We start from the raw sequence: 22788 nt of genomic DNA on the forward strand, positions 1-22788 counted from the left end.
TTGTATTTTTCTTTTCAGAAATATGCATTTGGTTCTTCCTACTTTTAATTTTTCTGTTATGATTTCCTTTTTGTTTATAGTGAACTTGTATTTTCCTTAATGTAATTGAATACAATTATAATAGCTGCTTTAAAATTCTTGCCTGTTAAATATAACATTTAGATTATTGATTATCTAATTTAGATTATTAGATTATACCACTTATATGTAGTGGTATAAGAACTGGGAAGGACTTAAAAAAGCCAAGGGAGTAAGCATTGTCAGTAATGTTAAGTAAAATAGAGAGGTTAGTTAAAAGGAAGACCTTTTTTTATTTGATAATTAATAAATTATTGGCCACAACAAGAACACTTTTAAGTGGTGGACTTAGAAGGAAGATGGCAGTACACTGTAATGTGAGTGGCAAATGAAGTAATGATAGGGAGTATAGAGTTGTTGTTGTTATTGTTGTTGGAGGGAGTTTCACTGAGAAAACAGAAGGAAATAGAGGAAGAGGCAAGTTAAAATAAGGTTTGTTACATATGTGGGAAAATAAACAGTATGTGGGTAGAGGTTGAAGCTATAGCTTTATAAGTAGGTAGAAAGGCTGGGATTCATAATGTAGTAAACAGGTCACATTCTCTTCCCCTACCCCAGACTGGAAAAAGGAATGTAAAATTGCCAAGGATTTGATACATGAGTATATGGATTTTGGTTATTGGTCATAGGATTTCATCTGTATTTAACAGATCACTTTGTCTCAATTCATTGAGGGAAATGTAGATGGTGAAGAGTTGGGAACAGAGGTCCAGGGATTGAGAGTACAGGTGTAGGACTGGCACATAGTTTGGAATAGCTGTGGGCTATGCCGGGCAGATGGTGATGGCTGTGAGTTGAGGTAAGTGAAAACAGTAGTTTTGTGTTTCCAAATAAGGATGGAAATGGTAAATTTTTTGGTACTAACAGTCTTAAACTAGAAGAAATTCTTGTGGCATTATTTTTACTGTGATGTAGGATGGAGATGCACATTTTAGCATTTACTTAATTAGAAGAGTTTGTGGTGGTAAGTATTAAGGGGTGAGGCTTTGAATCCAAGCGGGGTATGTCTAGACCTGATTTTACCTGAAAACAGTACTACTTTGATGAGTTAGAAGTTTCAGTGAAAGTGACAGAAAAGTTTCTCTAATCTTTAGGAAGGAAAGAGGAAGAGGAGTGTTAGGAGTCTGTGATCTGACACAGGGAGATTGGAGGTGAAGATTTCAGAGGTAGGGCAGTTTGAGGTCTGGGAATTCAAGGGTTGATAAATTGGAGAAAAGTGGGAAGGGTTTTTGTTGTCATCAAAAAACTGTGCAACTAGGTGTTTGATTCATCCACATTGACATCAAAGCCTCCTTAGATTATATGACAGAATAGAGTACAGTAGAAAACGGTATAGAGCCTAGTTTTTGTTTAGTGTGTGGAATAAACTGGATGATCATGGGTATTACAATAGGGAGAGATTTTGCTCCATGTAACGGTGTGTTAGTAGAGGAGATTTCAGTCTTTTGACTATTCTATGTGATTAATATTGAAAAATCATTTGGTTTTGTAGTAAGTAGTTGTCCTATTTCAAGTGTTAAATCAAGGTTACATTGTAGATATTTAAACAGTATTTATTTTATAACTCAATGCTTATTGATGGAGGCAGCTGGGCCAGGGAAATAATGAAGGGCCAGCAGAGGAATCACAAACTTTTTAAAAAGGAACTGGGTTTTACAAATATTCATGAGTTTTCCTTTTTTTTTTTTTTTTTGTAGGTAAAGAAATTTGTCATTCTTTTAAGCATTAGTAACTATGGCCAAGGGTAAGGTGATGAACAGTGTTTTAGATCTTCATATCACTTATGCAAGTTTTATTTAGAAAGATTGTAACGCTTCTGTAGGTTTTACTCAGTTCATTATCTGGGCCCAAGATGATGCATGATAGCATAAGACTGTTGTTTTAAAGAAAAATATGATTTTTAGTCTCCATGTTTATTTTGCAGATAGTTACTAATAGTTGTCATATATAATATTTTACTGTAACTTCTCTGTAGCACATTTGTTTCTTTCTGTAATAACTTATAATTTAGAATTACCTAATTTTCAGATGGATATCAGACTGAGTTTTTTTTTCTGAAATTTTGTGAGTTGTAGTCTATATTGTGTACTTCATTTCCTTATGCAATTTTAACTATATGATTTGTATGTGGCAAAACTATACCACATATGGCTTTTTTGTTTATTCATAATGGAAGTTGAACAGTATTTGCTTTGGGCAGAAGTGTGATGTTCTAAAGGCCTAGTCTAACTTTTCCCCCCACCCCTTGTCAGGGCTTCAGGGCTCATTCTGCTCTTAGACTCCTTGATTATACTTGTGTAGAACAAGTTTGGTATGACCAAAATCCTGAACTTTATTGTGTAATATGTGTTGTATTGATAATGTGTTCTCAATTTTTGTTCTCTTTTTAAAATCTCAAAATGTGAAAGGAAAGACATTGTCATTCTGTATTAAAAGAATTTCTGGCACTGATATTTAGGTGTGAAACAGTTGGAGAGGGTCAAGTCTCTTGTACCAACAGTCCTACTTAAATAATGATTCCTGTGGCTCTTTTGGAAATATAGTAAATCAATGGAAGACGGTAAACTTTGGGTTCAGAAACACCTGGGTGACCTGGTCTCTTTAACTTACCTGCTCAATGACATTGTGCAGATTTCTTCTTTCTGAACTCAAATTTCTGGTCTATAAAAAGTAATTTTTCTCCTGGAGGGTTAAATGAGGTAATACAGGTAAAGTACATATCATTTGTGTGTGGTCTACCTAAATGTTGACCTGTGGTCTTCCTTTCTTACCTTGTTAATCAAAGGAAAAGAATAATGGAGAAGCTTAGAAACCTTAAATTGAAGAAAATTTGTGCTGTCCCACCACCCGTCTCAGTGAGGAAAAGGGATTATTTGAGTGACCTGGTCGCCAGAGTCTTACAGAAGAATCTCTTCCCTAGTTTTGTTTATTTTTGTATAATCCAGAATTTTAAAATACTATTAATTCTGGGGTTTTCCCTTATTATTTTCATTACTTTTTTTTTTTCCTCTTCTTTTTTTGGTGGTGGGGGTGGTTATGTTTAAATGAAGTTGCTTTTACAACAACAAAGACTTAATCATCCATTTCATATATAAGAGGTAGCTACTTTTTTGCATGGACCTCAAGTATATTGTAGTATAGAGGTGGAATTTAAGGAAAGGTATTAGGCAGGCTGTGTTTTAGCTTATGGGCAAGTAATAAATTATATCATTTATCTTGAATGTATCATAGATAAGCTGCTATATAATGATTGCCACTTCAGATAGCTGTGAAATTAGGTGATTAACTAGTTGTTACTTAACCTTCTAATTTCTGTATAAGTCTAATTACATGAGATAGAAGTTGGGGGTTCTGATTTTTTAGTTTGCTTATCCATTTGGAGTGTCATTGTAACTACTGTATTGTAAATGATGGAAAATAATTGCATATGTTAAAAAATAGTGTTACATTCTAAAAAAAATAAATAAAGTTACAAAAAAATACTATTAATTCAGTAAAAACATTTGAAAATGGTACTGGGTTTTTGTTTTCACCAATTTTGATTAAATATTTTCTAATTCTAGTCGTAAAGATAATAAAGAGGCCTACCATTACCACTCCTACCTTATCTCCAGTTCTGGTACCTACACTTTGCTGTTGATTTTAAGATAACAGATGGATTGATAAGGATTCTTCTAGTTCATGATAGGAAATGTGATCAAATGCAAGGAAGGTCTTGTAAACTGAGATCTGGAAGTTCTCCCAGAGTATAATTAGCAATATCAAAGGGAGAAACATCTAAGAACCAATTTAGAATGTTTACTGAATCAGTGGAGTCATGCTGATTCTACATTAGCTATAAAATAAAATTATATGTAATTTTTTTCTTTCATATTTTAGAAGAAAACTTTTTTATACCTTTCAGAAAAGACAAGGAGAGAAATGACAGCCAAGGGTTCTACAGGAATGGAAGTTCTGCTGACAACACTAGAGGTAAATCGCTGACAGGCTTTTGTTAATGTAACTATTAATACCAATGAGTACTGAAGGAAAAAATGTATATATGAAACATGTGTGAAGGTTTTGTTCTAGAGGTAAAGCCAATGAATGGAATTTACTTTTATGTTGTAAACTGTTACTTGGAATGGTAGCAGAAGCATTCTAAGATATGTTAGGTAAACCTCTAAGTATTTTTCCTGATGATTATCAATGATAACCACATTTTAAATTTTAACATACCATTCCAATTAATAATAAATAAAGCATTAGCTGGAAATAAATCTTTAGTCTAAAATAAATGATTAACATTGGAAATTCTCATTTTTTATGTTGTTAGGTGATATATATTTGTGACTTAGATTACTACATATAGTGGTTGAATAACTACATTATGTAGATAATAATTAAATTTCTATCCTAGTGTAAAATTTATGGGTGGAACAGTAGGATGTATTCAGAATCAGGATTTTAAATTTTATTTAGTGAAGTGTTAAGACCAGGGAGTGAGTACACTGTATGCCTGAAACTTACACAGTGCTGTATGTCAAATTACATCTCAATAGAGTTAGAAAAAAAAGGAACAGGGAGTAAGTTAATATTTTTTGATAGGAATCAGATTCTGTTAAAAATGATATGTGATTTTTTCCTAAATTGATCTGTCAGTTTAGAGTAATATCAATAAAAATACTAACAGTTTCGTTTTAAAGTCCAATGGGAAGATAAAAAGCAAGAGTAGAAAGGACATTTCTGAAAATGAGAAATGAGAAAAGGATTTGCTGCATCAAATATCAGAGAACATTATGAAATTTTAGTAATTCAGATAGCTTAGAAATTGTGCACAAGTAATAGACATCAGTGTAATAGAAATTCCAAAAATAAATTTAGATCGCTTGGGAATTTAATATCACCTATGAAAGGTAGCGTTTCAGATCGGTGAGAAGTAGAGGGATTCCTTACTAAGTGGAGCTGGGGCAGATTGGTAGCCACCTAGAAAAGTGTGGTGGGTCCTTACTTCCTACGCCAAAGCAAGTTCCATACCCAGCAAAGATTTAAGCCTGGAAAATAAAATCATAATACTAGAGGAAGTAATGGGAGAAATTTTTAAATAATCTTAAAATAAGAAAGACTTTTCTAATATAAAAAAGACCCAGGAGCAGTAAAGGAAAAGGTTGATAAATTCAACTTTGTTAACAAAAGTATGTAGGAAAAAAACACTCTAGACTCTTGGCAAACTGAGGAAAAAACGTTTAAACTTGTATAATTTCTTTAGCATATAAAGAACTTTTACAAATGAGTAAGGAAAAATTAAATCAGTAACCCAGTAGAAAAGTGTGTAAACATTCTGGGCAGTTTCCAGGAAAAGAAACACAAATGGCCCTTCCGATTGAATGCCATTTGTTTGTTTGCTATATCACAATTTATTCAGGTCAGCAGGGATGGGAGGTGGCAAATTACATATGGGGGACTTGTCTGGGTAAAGTCTACAGATGACAGTACAATTTCCATTCAGGTTCCAGTGACCTGAGTTCAGTCACATGGCCCAAACCTAATTACAAAGAGCTGGAAAATGTGGCTTGGGTGTGTACCCAGAAAGAAGCTGAAATCAGTTTGCCAAACATATAGCAATATTCTGCCACAGTCCACTCTTCTTTTTAGCAAATGTCTGTCTGGCCCTCTTATTCTTTCAAATTCCTATCTAGTGAGTCAGTGGTCTGTTTAATGTCTCCAATGCTAAGACAAGGGTTTCTGGTTAATGCACAAACCTCTAACTGGTCTAGATGTGGCCGTTTGGTTCCGTTAGTCTAAGCTAAAATGGTGAAGCAGAGACAACACTAATTCCCTTTTGGAAAGGGGAAGAGTAAGAGTCCCATGCCAGTCACCGATACACAGTACATCTGAAGTTCCTCTGTATAAGTGTTATAACATTCCTCTACTTTGGGGGTGAAGAAATTTCTTTAAATAGGCCACAATTCTGCTTTATCTGGCTTTCTTTATCCAAGCATTGCTTTTCGTAAGAGAAATGTAACCAAAGGAAAGTGTTTAAACATTTTCTCTTTTTAGATTTGTTGTCCAGACTTTGGGAAATACTCTTCCACATTGTTGGTAGGAGTATAAATTACTCCATGAAGAGCAATTTAGTAATATTTATCAAAGTAAATGCTCATATTCTTTGACCCAGAAATTCCAGGAATTTGTCCCATATGGAGATGTACTTCATTCCTTATAAACAAAATTTTTTATTGTAATTTTTTAATAGCAAAAGTTTTGAAAAATTAAATACCCCACTAGTAGGTGACTGGTTTATAAACAGCGGTGTAGGCATAGATAATAGATTACATCCTGTAGCCCTTAAAAAAGAGGTAAGAGACTGTACACGAAAATATGTGTGTATAAAATAGTACCTGTAGGGCAATGCCATTTGTAGAGATCTCTATGTACACTTATATTTACGTGGATATCTTTGGCTGGATATATGAGCAACTGATCCTGCCGTTGCCTTGTGAAAGGGGGGCTATGTGACTGGGTAGTCACCATATATACATTGTAGTGCTTTTTACATTTTGATTCATATATTTGTATTTTCTATTTGGTAGAAAATGATGAATTCAAATGACAAATTGATTCCTCCTGTAATAATGGTGATACTAAGAATATAATAGCTCAGATGATTGCAAACATTCTAACGGGCAAGAAGAAGCTACTGAAGTGATAAGTGAGAATAGTGGAAGTCTGAATACATTTGTTCTCAGAGAAATTGGAAGGGCCATTTGTAAAAAATATACCTAGTTCACAACAGGAGCAGAAAAGGTTTGGGAATTGCAGATTTACAATGGTTTAATACAGCAAATAAACTTTATTTCAGAACACGAAAGATCTTCAAACTACACTTAATATCTTAAGCATTCTTGTTGAGCTGGTGTCAGCTGGTAAGTTTTTGTTTCCTTTGGTCTAATTTCTGTTTGTAAACAGTGATCAACGATGTATTATGTGTACTTTATTTGGAATTTTCTGATACTCATATAGAGACTGTTCTGAGTATCAGAATTTGTAAGCTGAAATGTCATACTCTTATTCTTGCTTTGTTTTTGATTTGAGGGACCTTCCATTATCCCTCAACCACTCCAAAACCCATCTTCAGAGCCTTGAATGTAGAATTTTGGCATCACTTTATTTACTCTCTTCGATGTTTTCTAACTAAAATATTAAATGAAATGAAAGAAAATTTGATTTTGAGATGTTTGATTTCAGAAGTCATCACTTGAAGTATTTTTTGAATGACAACAAGTTGTGATGTTTAATATGTTATGAGAGGATTTGCTATTTAAGCAATTTAAAAAAAAAATCTTTTTTTTTTTTTTTTTTTTTTTTTTTTTTTTTTTTTTTAGGTGGAGGTCGAAGAGCGAGTTTCTTGGTTGCCAAAGGTGGTTCACAAATATTGTTGCAATTACTTATGAATGCCAGCAAAGAATCTCCCCAGAATGAGGAGTTAATGGTGCAGATTCATTCTATTCTTGCAAAGATTGGACCGAAAGGTGAGAGTTTCAACTTGTGTGTTCATCATTGAACCATTTGTGATATTGATTCTGTGTGCTTTGAAACTCAGTGAATTTTGAAAATCTAAAATGGTACTGCTTTTTCTCAATCTTAGTCAGGGACTGCTTTTTACAGTCAACTCTAGTGACCTGCATGAATTGAGGATCCTAAATTCATGAGGAATTCCATTGGATAGGTTGGAAAAAGAGAGAAAAATATGTTAAAAATCACAAGTGAGTCTTAGTGTATGTGTGTGTGCACGAGTATGTGTGTACAGGATACATATAGCATGGATGTTGTTGGAGCTGGAAGGAGGGAGTATGGAGGGGAGTGCTTGGAGGGACATGGAGGTGAAGTGTGTTTGCTTTTCATTAATAGTCCTCTTTGTACTGCACACTCGGTGCTTGAAAAGCTTATGATCTAGTCACGACCGAAAGAGATATATTGTAAGACAGATTATTACAACAGTGAAGACCTGCAATATGTTAAAAAATACATATTGAGAAAACATGGGATTTGAGACAAAGGTGATTTAGGTTAGGTTAACAGAGAAAGGGCATCTTGGAATAGAACCTAGGTTCAGTTTATCGTAGTCTGGCTACAGAGATTAAAATGATTTTCTAAACTCTGTCGTATAGTGATTTTTTAGGAGTTCTGGCATTGCCTTGTTGCATACATATGAGTTTTAAACTTTGAAGTTTTTGGTTAAAATGCTTATTCTAAAAAGTGTTTATGTATGTGTATTCAGGGTATTATAATATATTTTGTACATATCTTTATTATGTAAATATTTAACACTTTTAACAATTGTTGCCTTAACGCATCCCTAAGATGACTTTAATTTTCCAGTTGTCTTAGGGGCCTTAATACTTCAACAAATATTCAGTTATGTAAGAAATATGTAAGTTGTCTTTTGTTTTTCCCGAACTCTCATATTTGAGGCTTAAGGGCTCCCTGCTGCGATTTTTGCTGAAAATGAGAAATAAAACGAGTAAACTGTTTTTAATGATGACTTTTGTTATCTCATGCTTCCTCCTTTATTTAGAGCCAGATTATCCTTCCTTTGTTTTTCATGAAGTTAAGACATTCATGAATTTATATTTGTATTTCTTTAATGTCGCTTCTAGGTTGTTTATTTTCTTCTGACTTTACATTTGTGGTGTCTTCTTTATTATTTGTACTAGTTTTCCATCTTTGTTATTCAAGGAATTTATGCTGTAATTCTTTGAGTGATTTTCTATCCTTTTTTTTTTTTCCTTTGTGAGATGGGTATAATTTTTCCTCAGGAATGTTTAGTACTTTTTGATTTAAACTTCCTGTTGTTAATGAAATAACTGCTTGCTGGTCCTGGTTATTTTCTTTGCTTAAAATCTTAACATTATTCTTGTTATCCAGACTGTTTCTTAGACTGTTTTCAATCCTTTGTGAGAATAAAAATCATGAACTTTTTCTCTTTTTCTGTGTTGAATTCAAAATTTATCTGATAATATTTGCTAGATTATTTTTTACTTAAGCTATTTATATTTTCATTAATTTATATTTTAAGTCTGAAAAAATATGGTTAATATGAAATAAAATAATATTGACAATGGACATTTAGATTCCTTATTCTTCTTCTTAACCATGTGATGGTGGATAATGTATGTAGTGGGGCAGTTAGATGATTCCTTTCATCACAGCCGAGCTTTTTGAACCTCTGTCTCCATGTGCTATCCTCACAACTTGCCTTTTTGTACTTTCTTTCAACCATGTTTTAAAAGTATAAGGGATCTTTTAAAAATTATGTGAAGAGGGACACCTGAGTGGCTCACTCAGTTGAGCACCTCTTGATTTTGGCTCAGGTCAGGATCTCAGGGTTGTGGGATCAAGCTCTGCGTCAGGCTCCTTGAAGAACTTAGAGCCTGCGTAAGATCCTCTCTCCCTTGTCTCTCGCCCCTGTCTGTGCGCTCTCTCTAAATTATAAACAAATAAATAAACAAATAAATAAAATTATACAAGAGAGTGATTACAATTTTAGTTATTTTTGGTCAATTTTATGTGTGATAATATGAATTCATAATATAAGTTTTTAAATTTTCGTTGCTTTATGACATTTGCCTTTCATTCAAAAGTTATACCTGACTAAATTGTGTTTGTTCATTTTTTTTAACAGACAAAAAATTTGGAGTGAAAGCTAGAATTAATGGGGCTCTGAATATAACCCTGAATTTGGTCAAACAGAATTTGCAGAATCATCGCTTGGTTTTGCCTTGTCTTCAGCTTTTACGAGTATATTCTGCCAATTGTAAGTGTTTTAGAGCTGCTTTTATTTAACTCGGTGTTGTCAAGTTACACAAAATGTAAATGGAAAAGTGCATGAACTCCATAAATCTCTAAAAATTGTAGACAAGAAAATACTTAATATGACTCATGGTAACTCTTAACCCCACCACCACAGAAGTGATAAGAGTTAAGAAGGTAAGTTGACAACATCTTGAGAATTCTCATTTCCTGCAATTTGTAAAAGCCTGTAGTGAAGGGACTGAGTAGACTGCCTGTGGAAAGATGTGGAAGAACAGGAGAGTATTGGCAGCTGGAAAAACTGCTGAGCCTATCTGGATTTTCACAGATGAGAGGAAAACTGAGAGGGAAAGCATGTGGTAGCATAGTCTCCTGGAGCTGATTATCAGTCAGCAATCAATAGGGAAGTACTGGAACAGAAAAAAATAGTACAGGAGCCTCTGAAGAAGCTGGAGAGAAGAGGGATCACAGAGAGGAAGCTTCCTAGCATGTGCGCGCGCGCGCACACACACACACACACTCACTCACTCACTCACTCACTCACTAAGTCTAAGTCCCAAACCTAGGAGATATGGATTTTCTTTCTGTTCCCTGACTATGGGAATCTAGGGGATTGGAGTGGTTAACAAGATACTCGAAATTGAAATTGTAGAATATATGATACTGCAGAATATCATTGCAGAATAATGATAGCCAAGATGATAGAGATATGTATGTGTGTGTATGTGTGTGTATAAAAATGTGTGTGCGTGTATGAATATTTTTCTGTATCTATGCTTCAACACTATCGCTAAAGGTGAGCTTGTAGGAAAATAGCTTTGACCAGTTAAATAGTTAACCCTTAGATAATTTAAAAAAACAGAAGAAAATGAATGAATTGGATATCTAACCAAAGAAGTTAGGAAGAGAGCAATAAACACCAGGAAAGCAGAGGAGTGTACAGGAAAAAGAATACATTAGAAAAAAACCCAGGTGACATAAAAAAAATTGATTGGATTAAAATAATACTGTAATTGTGATATAATGGGACAGATGGTAGCTATACTGTTGGTGAACAGAACATAATGTATAAACTTGTCAAATCACTAAGTTGTATACCTGAAACTAATGTAACGTGGTGTGTCAACTACACTCAAAAATTAAAAAAATAAACAGGTCGACTACCGAGTAACTTAATTAAGGAAAAAAGAAGACAGCCCAGAGATAAAATTAGAAGGGATGGTGGAAAAATACAGAGGAAATTAAAATAATCATATAAAACTTTAGCTTACATTTTTGGTGGCATCATACTGAATTTACCACTAGAAGGCTCATAATGGTTTATCTGTAGTTTAAAAATTTTTTTTTTTAATGTTTTATTTATTTTGGGTACAGAGATAGAGCATGAGAGGGGGAGGGGCAGAGAGAGAGGGAGACACAGAATCTGAAGCAGGCTCCAGGCTCTGAGCTTGCTGTCTGCACAGAGCCCGACGCAGGGCTCGAACCCACAAATGTGAGATCTGACCTGAGCCGAAGCCGGCCGCTCAACCGACTGAGCCACCCAGGCGCCCCTATCTGTAGTTTTTAAAATCTGTGTGTTGAGAGTTGAAAATGTTAGGCGCAGTTTTCTGGATAGGTAACGTCTCTCAAATCTGTCTTCCCCACAGCGCTCTGAGAACTGACCTGTATTTAAAATGCATGTCTCATTGGTTGTTCCTTTTGGGCAATTCCTTGTAGTTGAAAGAAATAAGAACTTCTCGGGCTCTTTATAGTTTGTTTACCTTCTTTTCCTACCTCATCTTCCCGCTGATATGCTTTTGTCTGATACTGTATCGTTTTTTTAAAGCTTTTTAAAAATTTATTTATTTTTGAGAGAGAGTGCATGCGCATGGGGGAGGGGCAGAGAAAGAGGGAAAGAGAGACTCATTAGTAGGCTCCACAGTGTCAGCACGGGGCCCAACTTGGGGCTCACACTCATGAACCTCAAGATCATGACCTGTGAAGTTGAGTGCTTAACCAACGGAGCCACCCAGTCGCCCCCTGATACTGTTATCTTTAAATGTGTGACTTTATACCCGTGCTGCTCGCTGACTTCTGTTTTCCCTGTTACCCCTGCCTCCAGAGACACCCCCTCCCGCAGCCCCTGTCCTTGCCAGCCCTGAGCCCAGGCATCAGGTTCTCCAGACACCTTCAGTTTAAGTGTGGATTTGGGGCTCCACACTGGTGTAACCTAAACAGCATACAACTCTTAACTATTTAGAAAATAATTTAGTAATGATTTGTTTATTGCTACTGTCATGCTTCTCTCTACTGTGTTCCCTGAGGGCCCACGCTCTTTGTTTTTGTCCTTGATCTGGTATTTAAGAGTTCTCTAAATTTATTGAAGAAACCAATAGAGCAACTTAAAACTGTGCGTGTGTAGTAACATTATGTTGTTTTATTTAACTTCTTTCAGTTTCCCTGCAAGGTAGTAAATAAAACACCTCCCTCCCCTCCACCAAATCTTCCCTTTAAGTGATTGGCTAAGGTGGACTTCATGAGGGCCTTGAGTTCACATCTGCTATAGAATTTGTGTATGTTTTTGGCCATGTATCACCAAGAATACACATTTCTATTTGTTGAGGTTTTAACATCATCTTACATCCTTTCTTCTCCCTCCTAGCTGTGAATTCAGTATCCTTAGGGAAAAATGGAGTTGTGGAACTGTTGTTTAAAATCATTGGACCATTTAGTAAGAAGAATTCGGGTCTCATGAAGTGAGTAAATGCTTTGAGTATAAATAGAGGTGTATCTTTTGTTATTCTGGGCCTCATTGTCTTGATCTGTGCAACCAACAGGTGGAGTTATATTTTATTGAGGATCCTTTCTTAGTTCTTAAATTTTATTATATTATTTATTATATTTTATTATAATAAAGATTTTTTAAACATAAAGTTTAATCTTCAAAGGTGTATCAAAATTAGAAATCTTTAAATCAGTTGAATATAGTGTTATGGAAATTTAGATCTTGAACATTCCTAGATACTAGAAGAGGAAAAACGATCATTGATAGAATAGCATTCATTCAGAAACATTTATTGGATGCCTACTATATTCCCTACCCAGTTTTGCAGTTTTTCAGTGACTGCATCCTCCATTCTCACAATTATCTGAACATATTTTAAATTTATACATTTTTTTTGTGAAAATAATGTCATTCTTTTGCTTTTTCCTTGAGATATGTGTATGTATATTCCAAGGTGTATATCTATTCATTTGTAGGTCTTTTCAGCCTCAGAAAATGAAAGCAGTTTCCAATTATTTGGTTATATTTAGTGTTTGTTTCTTAAACCATATTGTTTACAAGACCAGTGCTCTAACCCCTGAGCTATAGGGCCTTAAACCATATTGTTTAAAAAATATTGTGGAGTTTTTCAACGATACCTGGAATTTATATTGTTTTAGAATAATTATATTGAATCAGGTTTATTAATAACTTATTTGATTCAACATTTATTAACATTCTACCATTTAATCCCCCTCTATGCTTTTATTTATGCTGAGATATTTTTAAGCAAATCCCATATGCTATTCATGTATTTCATTCATATATGCAATTCGAATATATATATTTCTGTAAAAAAAATTCAGATATTTTATCATTTTTCCCAAATACTTCAGTATATAACTCTACTAAGTAGGGACTTAAAAATAACTAAAATGCTAAAATTATACTCAAATTATTAATTCCTTAATATAACCTAAAATCCAGTCTGTGTTCAATTTTCTCCTGTTGTCTCAAAGTGCCCTTTTTTAATGGGTTTGTTTGAATCAGAATCCAAACAGGGTACACACATTGTTCCTTGTTCCTCATCACATTCAGGAAATTTCCAAACCTACACAAAAATAGACTAGAGTAATTACAGACCAGCACAGAACTAGAATAGAACCCTGACGTACCCTCTACTCAGTTTCAGCAGTAACCAACTTTGTGCCATTTTTATCTCAGCTTTCCCTTCCCTGTCCTTCCTTTTTTTCTTTTTTTCCTGTCCTTTGAAGCAAATATCAGCTGTTGCATTTATTCTATAAATTCTTTAGTATGATCATCATCAGATACAACTTTTCCTTTTAGTGTTTCTAGAATATTGTTTCATTGTCCAGCAATATTAATAACCCCTTAATATCATCTGATACTTACTGATTGTCTTTGAAATGTCTTTTTAACAGTTGGCTTGTTCCAGTAAGAGTCCAAATAAGATCTGTACATTTGATTGCTGTGTCTCATAATCTTTAAAGATCAATAACAGTTCCCCTGTTTTTCTGGTTCTGTTTTATTTATTTGTTGAAGGACCTGGGTGATGTCTTGTAGATTGTCCCAACATTCTGGATTAAGATGACTGTACCCTGGGGTCCTTTAACATGTAGGTATATCCCTTGAATTTCTTCTAGACCGATAGAGCTAGAGGATTGATTAGATCTGGGTTCCTTTTTTCTCATCAAAAATGTTTCAGACGTGGTGCTGGGTACGCTGTTTTGTATCACTCAAGATCACTGAATTGAGGTGATCGCTTGACTTTCCACTTAATGATTTAGCAGCATTTCATGACATTGTCTGGATGTTATTTCTTCAGGGGTTGCAGAATAGCGACTTTTCTAATTTTCTCATTCTTTCTACTTTAATTAGCTGTGATTTCTTTTTGTGAGGCAGAATTTATCCACATCAACGATTTTACTAAATTTTACAAATATAAGTTCAGAACATTTCCAGTCTTTTCACTCTTTCTAAATAAAGGTCAAATAGTTCAGCTTTTATCCTTCTAGAAAATGGAGCTGACTTGTGCATATTCATTAAATATTGTTTGGGAATGTCTTAACGTATTTATTTATGCAGAGATCATATGCAGTCCTAGAGCATCTGATGAAATCTAACAAAACAAAGAAAATGGTTGTATCACAATCAGTAAGACCAACAGAATTGGTGTAGTGTAGTGAGTGGGCAGGCAGAACTGGGTTGGATGTTAGCTCTGTCATTGACTGGCTCTACGGTACGGAGTAGGTTACCTTACCTAAGCTCTGGTTTCATGTCTGTAAATGGTAATATTGGCCTCTGCATCAGAAGTTTGGTTTGAGGACTTAATGAGTTGGTTTTATAATTATCACAGTGCCTCTGAGTGCAGTGTAATGAGTTTAAGTAATGGAGTAATGAGGGTATGAATGAATTTTAGTTAGTACTAAAAGTATATCCTTTATTTTAAAATTTATGTACGACTTCTCCCCTTGACCTATACTTTTTAATTTGTCTTTTATCTAATGGTTTTGATCTCATTCTTAAGGCCTGCAGTAGTCTATTCTAACTAGTTACCAAATCTAATATAAAATGTTCCTAGGAGAAATAGAACATTTCACAAATATCATTTAATATACAATATGGGGATATATCCAAAATTATGTAGAAATAGTGGGTATAAACTTCTAAGCAAGGAATAGAGCTATCTAAATTATCTCTTCATTCCTTACTGTATTAATATTTAAAAAAGAAAAACAAATTTTTTACTTTATTTTTACTTTGAAAAGAATAAACCATTCACTGACAAAACATCTATATCTTGATCTCTTTATCATTTTTAATAATCTTAGGGTTATTTAAATTAATTAAAAAATCTTGACATCTAGAACATTTGTCTCTCTGTTCTCCCTCCTCTGGAATAATGCCCCACATTTATAACAATAAGATTAGGGACATTATTTATGTTTGAGCGGTGGTACTGCCCTTGAGGATTTCCTTCCTTTTCCAATTTTAGGTTTTAGATATAAACACTGTTAATCCAGAAAGAGGCAGCCTAGGAAGCAGTGGGTTCTTGAATGTCCCCATAAGGATTGACCCGCCCCCCTGCCCCCCAATTTAAAGGAAATGTGACTTCATGAGTACCTAGAACTAAAGCTTTTCTTCCTTTACTGCTCCTAAAGGAAGAAGCCACAGTCTGCTTTTTAAGCCATTCATTGTTGGTTGTATTATTCTGTGGGGGACATAGGTAGATTGGAAAAATATATGAAGAAGTATAAAATAGTGAAACTGAAAAATCGTAATCAATTAACATAAACATGCATTTCAATAAATCTGTTATTCTAAAATTTTTTGTAACTTTAATATTATAAATTTGTACTGGCTTACACATATCAGAGAATTTCAGAAATTTTTTGTACCAAAGTTTTTAAAAATAGCTTTTTAAGTAACATTTTGGTGAAAATATCAAGATGACTTTACACCAAACTTCATAATTTCTTTTGGTCCAGTGGGGCTGTGGAACAAGCATGATGGCCTTTGGTGTTAGAAAGAACTGGGTTCACATCCCAGTTTTGCCAGTATTGAAGACTAAGCATGAACCCAAAAAACATGTAGTTTAAGGATTACAAACTGTCAGAGGCACTTTTATTTGGTTTAAGAAAGAAAGAAAGACTTTCTCTAAAAGTACTCTGAGATTTTTATATTTTGAATAAAGACTGAACTGTAGATAGGAAAATCCTCTCAGTTCATTGCAAGTGATTGCAGCTAAGTGATTGTATTTGTTTCCTAGAGCTGTTGTAACAAAGTTCTTCGGGCAAATTTCATGACTTCAAATGGCAGAAATGTATTGTCTCATAGTTCTGGAGGCTGTTAGTCCACAATCATTATGGGAGAGACCTTCCTCACTTCTTTCTAGTTGGTGGTTTGCTGACTTGTAGTTGCAGCGTTGCAGTCTCCGCCTCTGTCCTCGTGTGGGGTTCTCTCCTTTTGTGTCTGTCTTCAGGTAGGCTCCCCTTGATCTCTTTTAAACAGCAGCAGTAACGATGTTTCCAAATAAGGTCATATTCTGAGGTACTGGGGGTTAGGATTTCAACATCTCTTTTGCAGGAAACTGGTGTTTCTGATTTCATAGTTTTCTTTCTCAACAGGAGGCTTAGATTACTCACTTTTCATAGCACCTAGTTTTTATGGGACCTTAGGCACATTATATTCTGAAATCTTTGGTTTCTTTATCCATAAAATGTGCCAGTTCTGTGGGCCAATATTATTTTAAGAATTAACTAGAAAAACACGTATATGAGGCACCTATAACAATTTCTGGCATTTATTAGTCTTATATTTTGTATTGCCATTCTCCTTGGAGGATCCCTTTAGATCTATGTTTAATTTTGACCAATTTCAAAGCCATCTTTATTTCTGTTTTACAGGCTTACATACATTTTATTGTGTAATTATGAAGTTATGGAAAGTTTCTAACTAATGATTTAGTGCTATCAAAATTCAGTATGAAATTATAGTTTTCATTTAATTTTAACTCACCATTATGAAAACTTCACGTTGTTTTGAGAAAGTAACAAGTATGAATTTGTAGCATTTTTAAAGCATATACTTTTGCTTTCCTTTTTATAAATGTTATCTTAAAATAGGTTCATATGGTTGCTTTCTTTGCATCAGTAAACCAAAGTGTAGCTGTTAACAACTTGCTCTGGAGGTAGCAGTAATGAGGATTTGTTACAAAGGAGCACTGACTCTGCCTGGTCCTGGGTCGTTGTGCATTTCACTGTGAACCAGTCTCCAGCTTTGTCTCCCGCTCCGCTGTGCTCTGTACCTGTAAGCAAATACTCTGGTCATTCTGTGTTTCCTTTAAACTAATGTGTGTAGCGTTCACTTTATTGCTTTTTGTTTGTTTTGTTTTAATTTCTTGAGTATTTTTCTCAAAGGCATGTACATTTTATCACATTATCTAGATTGTAAAATTGTTTGTGGAAAAGATAAGTTTGCTGATTTTATACGAATGAAGAAACTGCTACTGTGGGTGTCTAGTAGGCATTCAACAAATGCTTAATGATGAATGACATGCTTCAGTTTGACAAAGTGCATATTTTTATGCAAATTAATTATAGTTGTTGAAATCTTACTAAGGTACTGTATGTAGTAGGTTGCCTTATATTTTTAAAGTTACTGAAATTAAGTTCCAATTTTTCAGTAACTTATTTAAAAAAATATTTGAGTTATAGGATTTTCCATAGTGATGTTCTGTGTGTTTTCAAAGCTGATTAATGCCATTTGATTTTACTGTGTGTATTTTGAGTATTTATTTAAAAAAAAAATAGAAGTACTTTTAAGTTTTTGAGCAATTCCTTTGTCCTTTAATGGGCAGTAAGAGTTCTTGAGGTATTAATTAAGTTCATTATTTTCTTTGGTGCTTTATGGCTAAAAAAATGTTAAGGGCTCATACTTCTCCCCAAACCTCCTAGTTCCAAAAATATTTTACATTGGTTAATCACTTTAAATATTAGGATTATTGCTGATAGAGCTAAAATAATTTAAAGTCAGATAACTGAACATCTGTAGAATTTTGTAGTTAAGAATTTTATTTGTGTTAACACTTGTTTTAAATTTTTGTGAATTAGGTCCTCTGATTCTTAATATTGTTATTCTGTGAACTCTGTCAGGGTCAGATACAAGTACAGTGATTGATTCTGTTTATCTAATCTCTGATGTAAAGACTTAAGTATTGTTAATTTTATTCCTTAAAAATTTTTTTTTTGGTGCCTACCTGTTAATATTTAAATCTTCCTCCAATCTGATTTTAACCTGATGGGAGAGATCCATACAAAGAAACAGCATATATAATTGACTATAACAGGAATGACTTTTGGAATAGGTAATAATTACTTATCTGAAAAGATTGTCTGAATTTACTATTGTAGATTAATTTTACTAGTTTTGTTGTTGTTTGTGTTTTCTCACGTTGACAGGGTTGCTTTAGACACTCTTGCTGCATTGCTAAAATCAAGTAAGTTTTTAATACTAGAAATACTAGATATTATTTTTCTGAGTATTCTACTATGTTAAAGAAACTGGAAATGTAGATTTAGTCTGTAGTTATAAAGCTAGTTTGTGATAATTAAATGTCAGAGTTGTTTTTGTCTTTTCATATGGTTGATCAACATATGTCCTAGCTAAAGTCATTTATGTTTATTGAACTGTAGTTCAGTTCATTTATGGAATTTTTTCAAGTACATGGAGTTCCTTTTTATAAGTTCATTATATGAACATAAAGTCTTTAATAGGGGAAAGTAATATGTGAATATTACATAAGATTCATCTTTTAAAAAGTGAAGGTAACATGGTACTGAGATCATTTACTATGAAAATATTTTGAACAACTTCTGTCTCTATATCTAACACACAACTTTCATATGGAAACCTCTTATTAGAAATTTTATTTCTATCAAATTCAAGTTTATATCATTAAACATGATTTAATGTAAATTTACAGTTTACTGAGTTCATTTACAAACTAAAGCAACTGTTTTCTGATTTTCAAAATTGAAGCATTTGGTGTAAATGTGTCTCATGATATGATTACTTTGGAAAGTAATTTATCTACATTGTATGTTTTCTCTCTTCCAGATACTCGTATCTGTTTAACTAGTAAATTTTGTTAGTACTTCCACTCTCATTACTTGACTCAGTTAACATTTTGACCATAGTAACATTTAGTCCTAAGGATGTGTGTTGATGGCTTTCTAATGTTAGTTTCCCCCAAAACTGTCTAGTCAAGGGTAAGACCAGCTTGCTGCTAAGTTTGAATGACCAGAATTGTTCATTTGAACAGTAGCAAATGATTGATTGAAAATCTGGTATTTGGCAAAGTAATGGTTTATTTAAAATGTCACCTTAGGTGTTAGTATTATATACCAGAGAATATTAAATTCAGTTAACTTTTAAATTTGGAATGAAATGTGTAGTACTCAATTAGATCAACCATGTAGCTTTATTTTCATATTTGATGTGATAAACTTTAGACCAAGATCAGAATACTTGGGATTAATTTTCAAAGATAGTTGTAGCCTTGCTTTGTTGTGCCCTGACTTTGTGGTTCAAATTGTTGTTTAAAGATTAATTTTTAAATTAATATCGGTATATGTGAAAGATTGATTTAGAAAGATTAAAATAGCTATTAAAACTAAAGCTTACTAATTTTCAGCATCACTGATGACAAAATCACTAATTCTAAGTAAAAAATAAAGTCCTCATAAGTTTCAACTATTTGTACAAATCGATTAATCTAAGATGACTGAAATCTAGTATCTTCCGTTTTAAGAAGTATTCTTCCTTTTACTCCCTCTTCCTCTAAAGGAGTATGGTGGGCAGACATATCCTTTTCACCCCATCAGGTAAAAATATTACTGACAAGTAGAATGAGTCTAGTGTCTGTCTAATATGTTTTCATATGGCACATGGCACTAGATAGGATGAAAATTTAATAATGCAAGATAATATTCAGTAGCACACTGCTACTAAATTTTTAAATGCACTGTGGCATTTTGGAACATTCTTATCCACTGATTTTTTTTAACTGCTTTTTTGGTGGGGGTTATAATTTACCTCAAAAGGGTAAATGACACTACTATAATAAGCCTGAGCGAGTGTAAAGCAAAGAACGTGTCTTCACGCCCAGTGCAGAGTGACAAGCCCTTGAGTGCTGTTGTAGAGTATCAATGAGATGCTGCAGTCTAATGGGGACCCTGCGCTTCTCTGCACCAGAGAGGGAGGAAGAGACGTAGCCCAACTGTGAGTCAGGGGCCCTGACACATGGATAAACACCCCTTTATTAGACTTCTGAGCTGTGCTCCATTGCAGATTGCAGATAGCTCTGTTCACTTCTCTTCACTCAGCACCTGTGTTTGAGTTATGGGCAAGTTTCTTATTTGATCTTTAATAAAGAATTTAAATATTTCATATAAATACCATTTAGGCAATTGGGAATTCAGGTGGAAACCACATTTTGTCATAGGTGTTACAGTGATCATAATGTCTTTTAAGAAAAATCATATTCGCAGATAGTGAATGAAAGGAAAGGCTTATATATTCCAGGTGGTGTAAGCAAAGTGTGTATTCCCTTAAAATACATGAAACTCCTGTTACTCAAAACTGTTGAACCGATTTTGCAAATAGCCACAGCTTTGGCCAATAAACTCTTTAAGACACAATAGAGGTTTTTAAAGCTTTTACACGAGAAAGCTTCACTCCCCAGGTGAATTTCTTCCAGCTCTCTAATGCCTTCTTTTAGAGCATTAGTAAGTTTGTTGATCGCAGTTCCTTTATGTTTTAGCAAATTTGGAAGCATAGTAATTCTTTCAGGTAACTAAAAGCGGCAGAACATTACTATTACATTATCTTTATGCCTATGCTATGAGGCAGGGGGTAGACTTAGGTTAGGAAGAGATTGGAGTTTCTTTGTAATCAAATAAGCTCAGATGGGCTGGTATTCCACATTATTTTGTACTCTTATCAATGGCCTACCTGTGTGGTGATGGGTGGCTCAGGATGTTGCTATGAGAGGATTCCCCTACAGCTATTCTAGTGAAGTGTACCCTTTTGGTGAATAATCTAAAATATTAACATGTACAAAATCATAAAGTAGATCAAATTCGTGGATTTCTGTAAATTCTTTCCCAGGAAAATTGACCATTTACAAAAAAGCCTCTTTATTGTAGTTTTTATTACGTTAAACAATTAATGGTCAAAGAGCAGTAAAATGCTCCTCACATTTCATTTACTAAAAGTTGTATAAGTGTTTTTTTGTTTTTTGTTTTGAGAGAGTTAGAGAGCAGGGGAGGGGCAGAGAGAGGGAGGCAGAATCCCAAGTAGGCTCTGCGCTATCAGTGCAGAGTCTGATGTGGGGCTTGAACGCATGAACTGTGAGATCATGATTTGAGCTGTAGTTGAGTCTGATGCTTAACTGATTGAGCCACCCAGGCGCTCCAAAGTTGTATAAGTATTTTTAACTCAGCCTTGTTATTGCATGGATTTTTATATAGTTGAGGTAATTAAAGCAGTTGATTTCAGTGGAAACAGCTACAGTTTGTAATACTGTATTATAGTATTAACTGAAGCTACAGTCCAATGGAGTTAGTTTCAGTGGAAACACAAGGTTTATGATAGAAGTTATAATAGTGATAATGTTTTTTAACAAAATGATATTCACAGCTAGTAAGGTAAAGGTTTATATGTCCTATTTAGTGTAATCAAAGTTGGTATAAGTTTTAAACTACATGAAACTTCAGTATTAATGTTTAAAAAGATGTAACCCTAATTGTATTAAAGATATTTTGGTGTTTATTAACCATAAAACAATATATGGGCAGATTTCTGGAAAATGTAGTTTGCCATCTGGAACTTCTATTTTGTTAGATAAAAAATATTTAAATGTGTGGCAGCTATATATTTTTTTCGGAAAAAAGTTATAAGAACTGATTACAATATTATAGTGGTATTTTTAATTTGATTTATTCAATTGCTTTCACTTGTCATCTAAAAAATATTCTTTCTCAATTTTCTTTTGTTAAAGAAACAAACGCCAGGAGAGCTGTAGACAGAGGATATGTCCAAGTCCTTTTAACAATTTATGTAGATTGGCACCGCCATGATAACCGGCATAGAAACATGCTCATTCGGAAAGGAATTTTACAGAGTTTAAAAAGTGTTACAAACATCAAGTTGGGAAGAAAAGCATTTATAGATGCCAATGGGATGAAAATTCTTTATAACACTTCACAAGTGAGTTTTTTGTTTTCTTCCTATTACTCTGGTTATGTGCTAATATTTAGTTCTTAAGGAAACTTAGTATTTTTATAAATACTCAAAAAAGTATGATAAATATGTTCAAGAAACAATCTGAAAACCAAAAGGCGCAGTCATTTCTCATGTGACCTCACACTGAGTTGGAGAAAGTGCAATATGAGATTTTTTTCCCCCATAGGTAGAAGAAAGATGTCTAGATACATCCACTGGGCGGGAAGGGAATCCATATAGCCATGTTTTCTAAGATGTGCAGTTGGCTGTATTCAGTTTTGCATGTTTCTCTCATAAGATATTTATGGGTCCTTTACAGCTGGTAAGGCAGTTCTGTTGTCAGGGAGTGTTGTCAGTGTCTTCCTTCT

General features: G+C 33.9%; 1 protein-coding gene across 3 annotated transcripts in view; it reads left to right on the forward strand.

Annotated features, from left to right (window-relative positions):
- AGTPBP1 (ATP/GTP binding protein 1) overlaps positions 1 to 22788 on the forward strand; it is a 166277-nt gene that overhangs the window by 39616 nt on the left and 103873 nt on the right. For all 3 annotated transcript variants that reach the window (XM_029920063.1, XM_029920062.1, XM_029920064.1), the window contains exons 4-10: positions 3983 to 4050; positions 6920 to 6983; positions 7443 to 7589; positions 9743 to 9874; positions 12512 to 12605; positions 18595 to 18632; positions 22197 to 22405. In XM_029920063.1, the coding sequence (XP_029775923.1) occupies positions 3983 to 4050; positions 6920 to 6983; positions 7443 to 7589; positions 9743 to 9874; positions 12512 to 12605; positions 18595 to 18632; positions 22197 to 22405 (752 nt within the window). The remainder of the gene's footprint in view (positions 1 to 3982; positions 4051 to 6919; positions 6984 to 7442; positions 7590 to 9742; positions 9875 to 12511; positions 12606 to 18594; positions 18633 to 22196; positions 22406 to 22788) is intronic.

The sequence above is a fragment of the Suricata suricatta genome, chromosome 13 (genome assembly GCF_006229205.1).
Source record: "Suricata suricatta isolate VVHF042 chromosome 13, meerkat_22Aug2017_6uvM2_HiC, whole genome shotgun sequence".
Classification (NCBI taxonomy): domain Eukaryota; kingdom Metazoa; phylum Chordata; class Mammalia; order Carnivora; family Herpestidae; genus Suricata; species Suricata suricatta.